Source organism: Linepithema humile, chromosome 1 (genome assembly GCF_040581485.1).
Source record: "Linepithema humile isolate Giens D197 chromosome 1, Lhum_UNIL_v1.0, whole genome shotgun sequence".
Classification (NCBI taxonomy): Eukaryota; Metazoa; Arthropoda; class Insecta; order Hymenoptera; family Formicidae; genus Linepithema; species Linepithema humile.
In genome coordinates, this window is record NC_090128.1 from 34616678 (window position 1) to 34628802 (window position 12125).

The 12125-nt window shown below is 39.8% G+C and overlaps 1 protein-coding gene and 1 long non-coding RNA gene across 3 annotated transcripts in view; one reads left to right on the forward strand and one right to left on the reverse strand.

Moving 5' to 3' along the window:
• Positions 1-12125, forward strand: part of LOC105670963 (uncharacterized) — a 143099-nt gene that overhangs the window by 12506 nt on the left and 118468 nt on the right. The gene's annotated exons all lie outside the window — the stretch shown is intronic.
• On the reverse strand, positions 283-3750 carry RabX1 (RAS oncogene family member RabX1). Its single transcript, XM_067348063.1, has 3 exons — positions 3521-3750; positions 2136-2257; positions 283-1895 (listed from the first exon to the last, which is right to left on the reverse strand). The coding sequence occupies exons 1-3, from the start codon at positions 3561-3563 to the stop codon at positions 1404-1406; spliced, it is 657 nt and encodes a 218-aa protein (XP_067204164.1). The 5' UTR covers positions 3564-3750; the 3' UTR covers positions 283-1403.

Sequence of the window (12125 nt, forward strand, 5' to 3'; positions counted from 1 at the left end):
GGACGTCACGCTCCGCGAGGCTCGGCCTGGAGTGAGAATGAGTCATTGTGTGATTATCGCTCTCTGTCGTAGTGCGACGAGTAGATTTTCCGACGAGGTGCAGCTTTTCGGACCTCGGACAAGTATATCCTATTTCGACTGTGCCAAGATGATATAATATATAGATATTAGGTTATTATATTTAATTAAATATATAAAATAAGCACTTGAATATAGATACGTCATGCAATGAAATCTGTATTACTGACTACATGCAAAAGATTGCGTCATGTAAACAAGAGGTTGTTTATATATAAATATGTTTTATTATAAATATATTTATTTTTATTGAATATAAAATTCTGAAAAATGTAATGTAAAACGCATGAACGTGCGTGTCACAATATATGTATGTTGAGGGTTTTCTTAAAAGTATCGAAAATAAATCATCGTTTACGTGGAAAAAGTAGTTAGAACTTAAAGTTTAGCAGTCTTCGCAAAAAAAAAATTATAACATAAATCTATTCTACTTTATTTATAAATAATTTACGCACCGATACAGAATACTGTTGTTTCATGTAAAATTATTAAACATAGAGTAAAAGTAATGTTAATTGTAAAAATTAGTTGGAATTTGCAAAGTGATCTTATTGTTGTTATTGACAAGTTGTTTGACTGTCATACGCTGTCATATGCATTAAAAGATTATGTAGAATCCTTTAATTTCACGCATTATTATATATTAAATAGAAATAAAATAAGTTGAAATTTATCTAATCAAAAGATTGAATATTACAAAATTAAAATTGATAATTGAGTTTATAGCCTTGTACAATGTTACATTTCTTAGTATGTAACTAGTCATGACCTTAATCACTTTAACACGAATTAACGTACCGCGTTAGATTGTTCTTTATGAGATCTCGCTTACATACGAATTTAAGACGCAACAAAATATAATTTTTCACTTCTCTATCTAATTTTTATTATTATTATCATCTAATTTTTATTATTTATTTATAGGAAATCCGGATTGTGTAATTTTTTCTCCTTCAACGTTACAATATCGCTTGATAATATTTCGACATCGATTTAACGCCCGCGATAAATCGACACGAACATTGGTCATAGATCTCATTTATAATAATTAAGCAAAGTAGGGCCAAAGCAGTTTAGGAAGAACACATTGTTGTTTGCCTTGCGTTTTCCGCATACACCTTGCGTCTCGAGAACAAAGACACATCGTATGATAAACATATTGCTTATTAACAATATGCGTCGAAAAAACACACAAGTTCGCGGTTCGCAAGATGCGGCAAGCAATATTTTAAACTCGTTGTCTTAGCGCGACATAATCATACGCTAATGCAAATTCTTAAATAAAGTAATTTTCTTCCGATTCTTCTGTCTGTTCCAAGTCAGAACTAACAGCAGGTAAATGGTCTTTCGTGTATTCCGTACGCAATGCTGCTATTCTGTCCGACCTCTTCGGCGGAAGGCGAGGGTGGCATGTCGTTGCTGAAAAAATTGCTGGAATCGGAAATTTTGAGGGTGGTGGTCGTATCAAAATCTTCGGATGCCATTCTTTGCAGTCCCATAGCAATGGCTAAGAAAACAGTTTCCACTCCCTCGTTGTGTAGCACCGAGATCTCGTGATATGAAGCACCAATTGACGTAGCGTACTTTTGTCCTTCCTCACTGTCTACCTGACGTTGATGCGCTAGATCGGATTTGTTGCCGATTACGGTTAGTATTAGAGTTTCCTCCACGTTCTGCTGCAGCTCCTTCACCCAACCCTTGATCGCGGAGAAGGTATTGTACTGCGTAAGGTCAAATACCAGCATGGCCGCGTTAGCGTTTCTGTAGTACATTGGTGCCATGGAGCGAAATCTCTCCTGACCAGCTGTGTCCCATACCTATGTAATTAAATCCATTAGTGGTATTTGTAATTTCCTCGTTATCTCTAGATAAGATGGAAGTTTTTAGACTGAATCAGTGACGATAACGATATGAATAGTCGAGACAAAGACTGAGCAGATGCATTCAGAGGATTAATTGAAAATATAACGCAGATGTTAAAATTTTGTTTTCTATTTTTCACTAAAACAATACACTAAATTAAACAATAAATATTCGTACAAAAATGTTTTACTTACTTGCAATTTTATTCTTGCATCCTTAAGATTGATTTTAAAATTGAAGAAAGATGCGCCTATCGTCGGACTCGCAGGTTCAAAGTTTCCCAAGTAACGCCCGACTAGGCTCGTTTTTCCAACACCTGAAAATGTTATCATTATTGGTGTGTTTATAATACTTAGAGATTAGCATTTAACGCGATACAGCCGAACGTTATTTCACAGATATTAGAAAATCAATCTCTTTATCTGATAACAAATTTATCTCAGGTTATAGTACGAGATTCGATATTAAAACGAATAACGATAAACGTTTTCATAATCAATTGCATCATGTTCACGTTTACTTATGTATTTTTTTCAGATTAATTTCATCTTTTAAATTATATTAATCATAATTATAATATATAAATAGAAAAGTAAATTTTGCCAATTTAATGTTAATAGCTATGGCAGCAAATATAATTGCAATGATATTTATATATAGATCATGCATTTACATATTTTATTATAGCAATAAATAAAATCGATTATCGGCAGTTTAAAAGTGAAAAAGAAAAAAAAGGTGTTTATTGCATCCTAATTTTCGTCTTTATAGCCAAATTATTTACGACTTGTATTTACGGTTTATATCGATAGCAGCAGTAAAAAGGATATAAATCATAAACACAACTTTCATTATAATTATTTTTTGAAGTGATATTTTAATAATAGTATAAGATAAAAAAGTATTGTAACTTCTGCCATGCTTGCGGCGAAAATATCTTGCCCGAAAAAATTAGCTTTTTACGAATTAATTATACACAAAATAACTTTTAAATAAAATGACTTTTTAAAATAAAATTCCGATAGTAGACGTCTTAATAAAAATCAGCTGTTGTTAATATTTAATTATGTAAATATTTATATCATTATAATTGTTTTTATCATGATTAGAAGATAATGATTGCATGAATGCCAAATATTTTTAAATGAATTTGTCGTTGAGAAAAATCCAATATAGAACAAAAAACTTGATTCGTACTTATATGTATACGTAGTGACATAAATAGTTATTTATTATTTCAGAGTCGCAAATAGATGACACAATTCTATTTTTCATTTAATTCCAATTTATCTCGCGTAAGGCAATCACGCGTACACAAGTATATCAGATGTAATGTTGAGTTTCGTTATAAATGTAAATAAGCAGTTGTATGCAGGCTCGAACATGGATTCGCCTAACCTCTACGGTTGTAACAAAAGATGAATCAGGAACAACAAAGCGGTGATTGATCTCTGAGGCACGTAACCGAGTTACATATGCGTGTTGTCCGCGGGACGCTCCTAACAAACTTTAGAAATTTACTCGTGGCGTTACATAACAATAATCAAGCAATTTACCGTATTTACCGATTAACACTTACCTTGAGATCCTAGCATCACCACTTTCCCTTCTATGGTCTTCATGTTCGACGCACTACATAATCAGACTGAAAAATTCGTGAAATCGGAAACTTCACGTACTGGGCGATTAGATGAATAAAAAAGTACAACTGTTTGACGTTTCCCACATTCATAGAGATATACCCAGCAGCATTGTTATTGTACTGATCGGTACATAACTTTGCTTCATTATTCTCCAACTGGAACCGTTGCCATCTCCAGCCATCTCTCAATGGTATGCAACGGCTTCTGCTGCGCTGCGTATCAGTTGATAAAAGTATTTATGAAGCGTAGTAATCATAGTTCGACTTATCTAAATCCACAGTCCAGACTGAATCATAGAGGGGTCACAGGTCAAGTTATATTAAATCAGAATAAAATCTACATAATTAATTATTTTTATTTCAATTAACCGTCCGAGGATAAGTTATCTTCAGAAAGACAACTACGAATTGTGTTACCCGTTTCAATCTCGCGTACGATAAATTTCACATATTCTTCTACAGATGACTATATCACATTCTTATTTTTGTTTTAATAATTATTATTTGTGGACTATTTTTTAAAAATATATTTTTTGATAGATACACTTTTAGGAATTTATTTTTGAATACTTACTGATCAGATTTTCTAACAATCTAGTATCGAGCGATTGTTTTTACATTGATACAATTGTTGAATTAAAAAGTAATTTTTAATACAAAATATAATTTAATATTCATATACAACATAGACACAAGACGCAACTAATTAACGTGGAAATTATCTTAACAATATGCGCACCAAAGTAATTGTTATATACATCTGTGAAGCATTTTGCTATATTTTATTATGGAAAATTACCCTCATTCGATTTCAGTGCAGGGATCTCTTTTTACGCAACGCATAGCCCCAGCAGACGTTAGTTTAATTCGTATTACTTTCCTCATAAATCCGTCGGGACTCGCGCGCGACTGTAGGACGACGGCATGGTATAACGCGGCGCATAACGCAAAATTCATACACGGTATATATGTATCCACGTATATACACGGTAAGCGTTCAGCAAAGAACACCGGGGTGAGGGAGAAATCGTATAGGTAGAAGCCACGAGAGAGCTCTACGGTTCTCAATCCCACCCTGGCGAGCGCTTTTCCCTCCCTCCCTTCTCTCCCGTCCGCGTCTTCTCTCTTTGAGCCGGGGCTGTTCCGATTCCAGACAGTTTTTGCTGAAACATCGTACCGTTGATCCGGCATTTTCCAGGCCGCTTGGTTTATCGCTCGGCTTGATCCCTCTGTTCGTACCGCGGTGTTACAAGCCCCTGCAATCGATGTTTTCGTCCCATCTTTCTTACTCCAGCTCCGCTTTTACGGCCTCTTTCGCCTCTTTCCTACGCTACTCTATTTTCCTTCCTCTATCAGAATTTACTTATTTCGTTTTAGCCTTATCTCTCTCTCTCTCTCTCTCTCTCTGCTTTTTCCAAGCTCCGTAGATAACCGCCGTCGTTTGTCTCTCGGCTCTTATAGTTACATATACGCGGCAATGTAAAACTCCGTACGGTTCCCTGATCGCGTATCCGAGAACTCAATCTTGCTCGCAAAAGAATCGACTTGCAATATCAATGAAGTTGCGATAGAGATACAGTGCGCAACGCTGGAATAGAATTTTACTAGACTTAATCTCGTAAAACGATTGCAAAAATAAGATATTCACAATATATAAGATGCAATATTATTTTGTTCTCTCGAAACTTTAACGATATTCGATTCACTTTGACGATTTCTTCGGGAATGACTGCTTTTAAGTGGTCGATCCGCGATCTCGTTTGTCCATTAACTGGGTTCCCTTTAATGCGTCGTAGCTGCAGCTCCTCCACGGTGTTTTGACACTCACCGACGCGTGACGTCGACCACTATAACACCGCCCGGTCCATTTTGCAACGCGATTTATTTGCGTCACTCTCCCACCCTCTGTGAATCGTCGCGACGCTCGCTGCCGATAGAATCATCGTCGTATTTTATAGAGAAAGAGGAAAAGCGGGGGTGGGATTTCCCGGAAGTGGACGAAGTGGTGCAATCCCAAAAGACGTGTGTGCCGCAGACAGGAAGCGCGCGGCCAGAGGATATAAATTGAATCGGGGTTTCGCATCCGACGCGTAAAAGCGGGTTCGCACGCCCTTTAAATCGTGAATGCGCCACACACTGTCTCCCCCGTTCCCTTCTCTCATCGCTTTATTGCGGCGCTAGACAACCATTATAGAACGGAAGATGCCAATAATTTTCGTGGCGCGCTGAGATTACGCCGCTTGTGCAACTCGACAACAATTCGGGGTCCGTTAATTCGATGTTCTTGACTTTTCGATGTGTCTGTTCTTTTATCTAAATGGACCACCAAATCCTAACAGAATATTGTCGCAAAATAAGAAATATTAATTTTTTTCATGTCAAATTTAAATATGTCCGAAATATCGTTGCTGGCGTAAAGAATAATTTTGCATGTTATTTAATTGAAAAAAAATTTTTAAGTTTTGAAGAACGAAATAAAAAAGGTATCAAGACAAAAATGTACAAATCAAACGTCAAGATAATGAAACTCAATGCTAGTTGGAGCTATCGCAGATATGGTGAGCCGCAGGATTAGTCTGAAGTATTCTCGCACTGGTCGCGGTGACCTGTGGCTAGCCGTTGGCTTAGATACACGGGGCTTAGATTCGCCTTGGGTTTGGTTTAGGTCGCCCTCACGAAGGCGATACGTCAACGTCATAATGGGGGTCATAAATCCGGCTCGCACGCGCCTAAACCTCGCTCGCTCGCTAGGGGCCGCACGCGGACCACGCAACCGTCCATAATCCGCCCGCGTGTTCATACCGCTGCCACCTCTGCCTTAGTTTGCACGCTGACTTTACTGGATATTAGAGACTTCATCCGTCATATCGTATCGTTTTCACTCGGAGCGCCGTGAGAAAGTGCCTACGGACAAATAAACACAGACGTTTGTAAATACAGAGATTGCATTGTTCCTTCACATTATACATGCATCATATATTGTTAATTTTCCTATATTATATTTGAGAAAATAATAACGATATTTAAGATTATTGCACATGATGGGAAATATTTTTTCTAATAAATTAAAAAATAAAACATCTTAATCTGACAGATAAAATTCAGAAGAATTAAAAATTAAAATAAAAAATAATTTTAATAAATATTCTCGATGATAAAAAAGCACGCATTTTTAAGCGTAGTTGAACTTTTTAAAATCATGATTTATATAATCCTTGATGTTAATCATGCTGTAGCACGATGTAAATGGCGCTATAATAATGGTGCCGCATTAACGTTATTTCACACTAGGTATTATCACAATTTCACCCCGCAGGTGCCAGAATCAAGATTGCCCGAGCTATATGCGAAGGTAATTAACAGAAAGTCGTTTGTAGAAATAATTCCACCCTTATCGCGCGGGTAAAGTGAGTAAAATAAATTCACTCTACATTTTCTTTTATTCCGCGCTAACTCGCGCGTGTTCAGTGTTTCATTCGCAATCAGTGGCAGTAGTCACAGCGGCGAGTAAGCAGCGTCGTTCATGGCGAAATGTAAGTGGTGGCAGTAACCTTAAAGTTATCGTGCGGCCAACAGGGTCGTTACGAGCACACCGCGTAGAATGCAGGTTACCGGTCGAAGGGCCGACATTCTGTCACGATGTTATAGCCACTAAGGGTTGTTTACACTGGCATTGTCAACCGACGTATACCGCGCACGCGATCGTATATAAGGCGACGACAGTGTCAGTGTAGGGTTGTCAATCTGCTATACTTGATGGCTGCTATTATCGCGCCGCGAGATTACTAGAACCCTGCATCTATTGCTTAATAATCCTTTTAACACAAATAAGAAATATCTCAAAGATTATTTGCTGAAGAAGAATTTGTCGAAGATTCATCGGAAAATCTCTAAATTAAAAATAGCGCAGCGAGCATGAGACGCACTGGTCGTTGACAGATGCACAAAATGTTTCTTTTTGTCTTTTGAGACGTTCTGTCGTGAGTAATGGATGCCATGATTTCCCAAGAGTCACGGAGTTACTGTATATTTTCACACGAACGTGTAACCACCTATTTTTCTGTCACATAACACTGTAACTGAAAATAGCGGGTTTAAAATTGTAATATTATTGGAACAAAACATTAATTAATATCAGTAGTAAAATGGAACAATTATGAAGAAATGATATAATAAATATTTAAATGTTACAATGCACGTATCGACGTCGCGTAGATTTGAAAACTATTCATGTTCTTATTGGCAGATCATTGGATTATGTGCTACACTCGATTCGCATGTATCGGTTTCACTATGGCAAGTAGGTCAATGGCGGAACCATTTCGAGACCTTTGATATCGGTATCGTGAAGCGATAGTTTCAATTCAATTTGGGGGGATTCAATTTTGTGAGAACGACGATGGTATCGTTGGATTATTCGCAACGTATTCACGGCGAGGCGAATTATTGCAAAAATATTCACTCATCCGCGCTGCAATTACACGTAAAAATAACAATAAGCACGCGCAAATTGGTTTTATTTTAATAAATGCTGCTATTGTCGTAATATATAATGGAGTAATGAAAATGGGGAGTACAAACCCGGCTTCGAAGCGCGGAGTGATGAAATAACATGAAGCAATAACGTAATTGGTATCTGAAAATGCATGAAAGCGGAACGCGACACGAAACGTCGAGTAGCGAGAGGGACGATAGAAAAGCGCTGGGAGGGCCGGATAATTTATCAGAGTAGAAATTTAATTTCCTTGAAAGCAAAAAGCTATGCAACGATGAAGAAAACCCGCCGTAATGCGACGCCGCAATCCGCAGTTCAACCCAAATTACGCGAAATTCCGCGATCATTAAATAAACGCAGCGTTTGAAGTGATATCGATCCTATTTTCCCATTTCTCCAAGGGAAAGAAATTTCACGGTAAAAACGAATCGACGGAATACCTCTCATTTGTCAATGCGGAAAACGGGAACGTCTATCCAGCCATCAATTTACGCGTATTATTCCGATTCGAATCCAATCATCGAGCATCATCAAACGTAAAAAATCGCGCGAGGCAAGAATGTTCTATCGACTGCATAGTATTTCCATTCGTCGAAACGTCGGTTCATCCGAAAACGAAATGCGAGCAATGAGAGACGAGAAGATGACGAGAGAGAGCGAGAGAGAGAGAGAGAACGAACGAGCGAGCGCTGCCTTCGTCTCCGACGAAGACGAAGACGAAGACGGCGACGGCGACACTTGCTGGTCGCCAAGAGCAACGTAGCAACAATCCCGTTTAGTACTCCTAGCGTGTCTGCGCGGTGGAGAGTACAGAAACGTGGTGGTGGCGGCAGGCGAACGAGCTCTGTGGCGGTGCCAGGGGGTGGGGAAGAGAGAGAGAGAGGGAGAGAGAGAGAGAGAGAGAGATAGAGTGCACGAAGGGTGGATGAAAAGTGAAGAGTGGGGTACCGGGATACGAGACGGCGCTGGCTAGGACGGTGTTGCGGGGTGTCGAGGGACGCGCGCAGGAGGATGACGGAGGCAGTCGGAGGATACAGGGGATCGGGCGGAGAGCCGCGGCAGAAGGAGGTGGAGGAGGGTGGTCTGGGTGGTTGGTTGGTGATGCATTGCGCGAACTCCCCGCGGCGAGGTCACGTGACTCGTACCCCCGGCCTATCATTGATCGCTCCCCGGAGGAACGTCGGACACACTGTACTCACCAAGCATTGTACCTTGCACCTTACCAGTTTTCGGAGGACATCCTCAAAGCCGAATAGAGACAGAGAGAGAGAGTCAGCGAGGTGGACGAAAGATGTTTCGCTAGTGGCGCTATGCGAAACGTCTTCTCGTCGTTTCTATAATCTCACGCTTTGTCGCTTGTCAAATATTATTCGCGCCCTCCTGGCGTCTTTGTGGAGTAGCGTTGTCCTTTTATTAAATCGTTATGACATGTAAAAGTTTGGGGCGATATAAACTTTATTATTTTGCCGCCTTATCGATCAATGTCGCGACAGCGATACATAGCGCAGATTCTTCGCGACACACGGTGATATCAGTAACATTTCTTTATTGCGAACGATAAATATCGCGGGCGTTCTTCGGAATATTAGAATATGCGAAGTCGAGATGTACTTGAATGCATGAGTGTCAAGTGGAGACACGCGAAACGATTTTTTCTCGCCAAAGACTGGAAAGATATTTTAGCAGAGAGTGTTGGATTTGAAAAATTTCTCTCCTCCTCCCTTCGCGTTATCTACTGCTTCGCAACAAACACAGTCTTCTCGAAATATGTTGTAATGCAATAAAATAGGACAAGCTAAATATTTTATATGCTCATGTACAGAATGTTTTACGTACGTTTACGAAGTAACCTGGTCGCGTATCTCCCGGAGAATATCAGAGACAAAGAGAAATATTACAGAGCAGAGCGCTTCCATTTAGGACATAATAATTTATATGCTTTGAGGAATTAAAATTTCCTATATTTCACATATACGCGGCGCTGGAGGCAGAATAAATATTAATTATTTTAAAATGCATGGAGGATAATCACAATTCCGAACAGTCGACGCGATGTTATGGTTAATTCTCGCTGAACACGTAGCCAGTGCTTCCATACATCGAAATAGACAGAATAATTTATGGTTACACGTCGAGCGATGAAGCTAATTAGCAAATGATATTTAACGGCGTAATAACGCTCCCGCATGTCCGCACACTGGCACCGAAAACGTACAGCATCCGTTCCGGATTCGTTCAATGTGTAATTATGAAAAATGTGTTTGTGCTTTATATGATTCGTACTGATCGTTACACGTGTGAACGCCACCAATGGCGCTTCTGCCGGCAGATTACAGCTGCTGTTATAGATTTATTGACGTTATCGTTTGCATCCGTACTGACAGGAAGCATTGATATGCATAATTATAAATAATGAAATTCAAAGTATACGTATTATATCTTTTTAGAAAAATGCTTTGATATATAAAATTCTCTTCTGCGCGAATATGAAATAAAACTTTTATTCAGATTGTTTATTAATTAATATAAGTATTTTGGATTTATTGACGTTTGCATTTATACCGACAGAAAACATTGATATAAATTATAAAAAATGAAACTCGAAATGTACGCATGACGTTTAAACAAAAAATGCTTTGACATCTAAAATTTTTTTCTTTGCATAAATGCAACTAGAAGTGTGACACCTTTACACGGTGTTTATTAATAGATTCCGCGGGATCGTTTGTCGCCTCAACGTTTATTCTACAGATTCTTGCTAATATGAAAATAATAACGCCGAACAAAAGGCCACCGGCGGTCTCGCCGGCGATCCCGAGGTTCGACGTTCGACGGGAATTGGAATTTCCTGCGGTTCTTTTGTGATGCAAAGAGAAGAGGCCGGGAAATATTGGCGCTGGCGCGAGCGGCAGACAACGATGTCTTTTGGAATTAAATAGTTACGACACCCTCAAAGACCGGCTGTTCGGACTCGGGTTCTCGCAACCCTCCACGCAACCTGCTCCTTTCCCGCGAAAACTCTTTAAATCGCTCCTTTCGCTCCCGGCGAGAGTTTATTAAAAGGGTGAAGTCGAAGGAAAAGAAGGGTAAGCAATGCCGGGGCCTAAAGGCGGGCCGAGCTTTAATATATTTTGATTGATAGGATTAGTATTTTCACGATTCATGGGCGTGGAGCTGGTCGTGCCGCAAAAAATAAAGAACATTAGTGTGAATTCTCTCATCTACAAATGATGAGATCTTGGGACAGAAGTGCGACAGTGTGCACTTGGTGACGACTTGCAGGAGCGATATACGTTTTTCAGGAATGCAAATGAATTTCGCTTTGTCTCTCGTAATTCCATAAACTCGTTGTTCGTCAGAACTGCGTGACAGATGGAATGGCAAAGAAAGAGGTTGAGTTCTGGAGAGATTCTGAAGAGGCTGGGGAGGGAGGGACGGATGAACCGGATGGTGGCAACGCGGTAAGCCGTGTAAGAAAGAACGAGAGGCGAAGAGAAACGGGCGGCGGCGTAGGAGGGAGAGTGGGTACAAGAATAATTGAAGACGAGTTTCCTTCGCTCCGCGGATAGGGGTGGTTGCGCGAATGGGCGTGGGGGAGTAGGCTGTTGATGGCGGCAGCACCAGATGTTATCTTCCTCCTTGGGGTGACGCCATCAACTTTTAGACAATGCGAGGACTTTTCGGCGAAATATCAAACTTCGGTCGCGTCTTGTCGACGCCAGCCCCCCCCCCCCTCCGCGCGCTCTCTCCTCATCCCGCCCGGGCACAACTCCGCTCGCCGATGACACAGTCGGCCATTATTATTAAAATGTAAATTTCTCCGGAGATTTGTCTCCAGTGACGGTATCTGGAATTTGTCCTTATCGCTGTAAGATCGTATTGTGCAGCGAAGCTCTATACGCGCGGAGTTAAAGGTGAAATCGGAGAGAGCGGAAAATTAATAGGCATCGCTATTTAGTTAATTGATTACGTTCATTCTTCTCCGAACGTAATACAGCAAGTGCGAAAATTGATATATTTTGGGTGAAACATTTTGAAATCTCATGA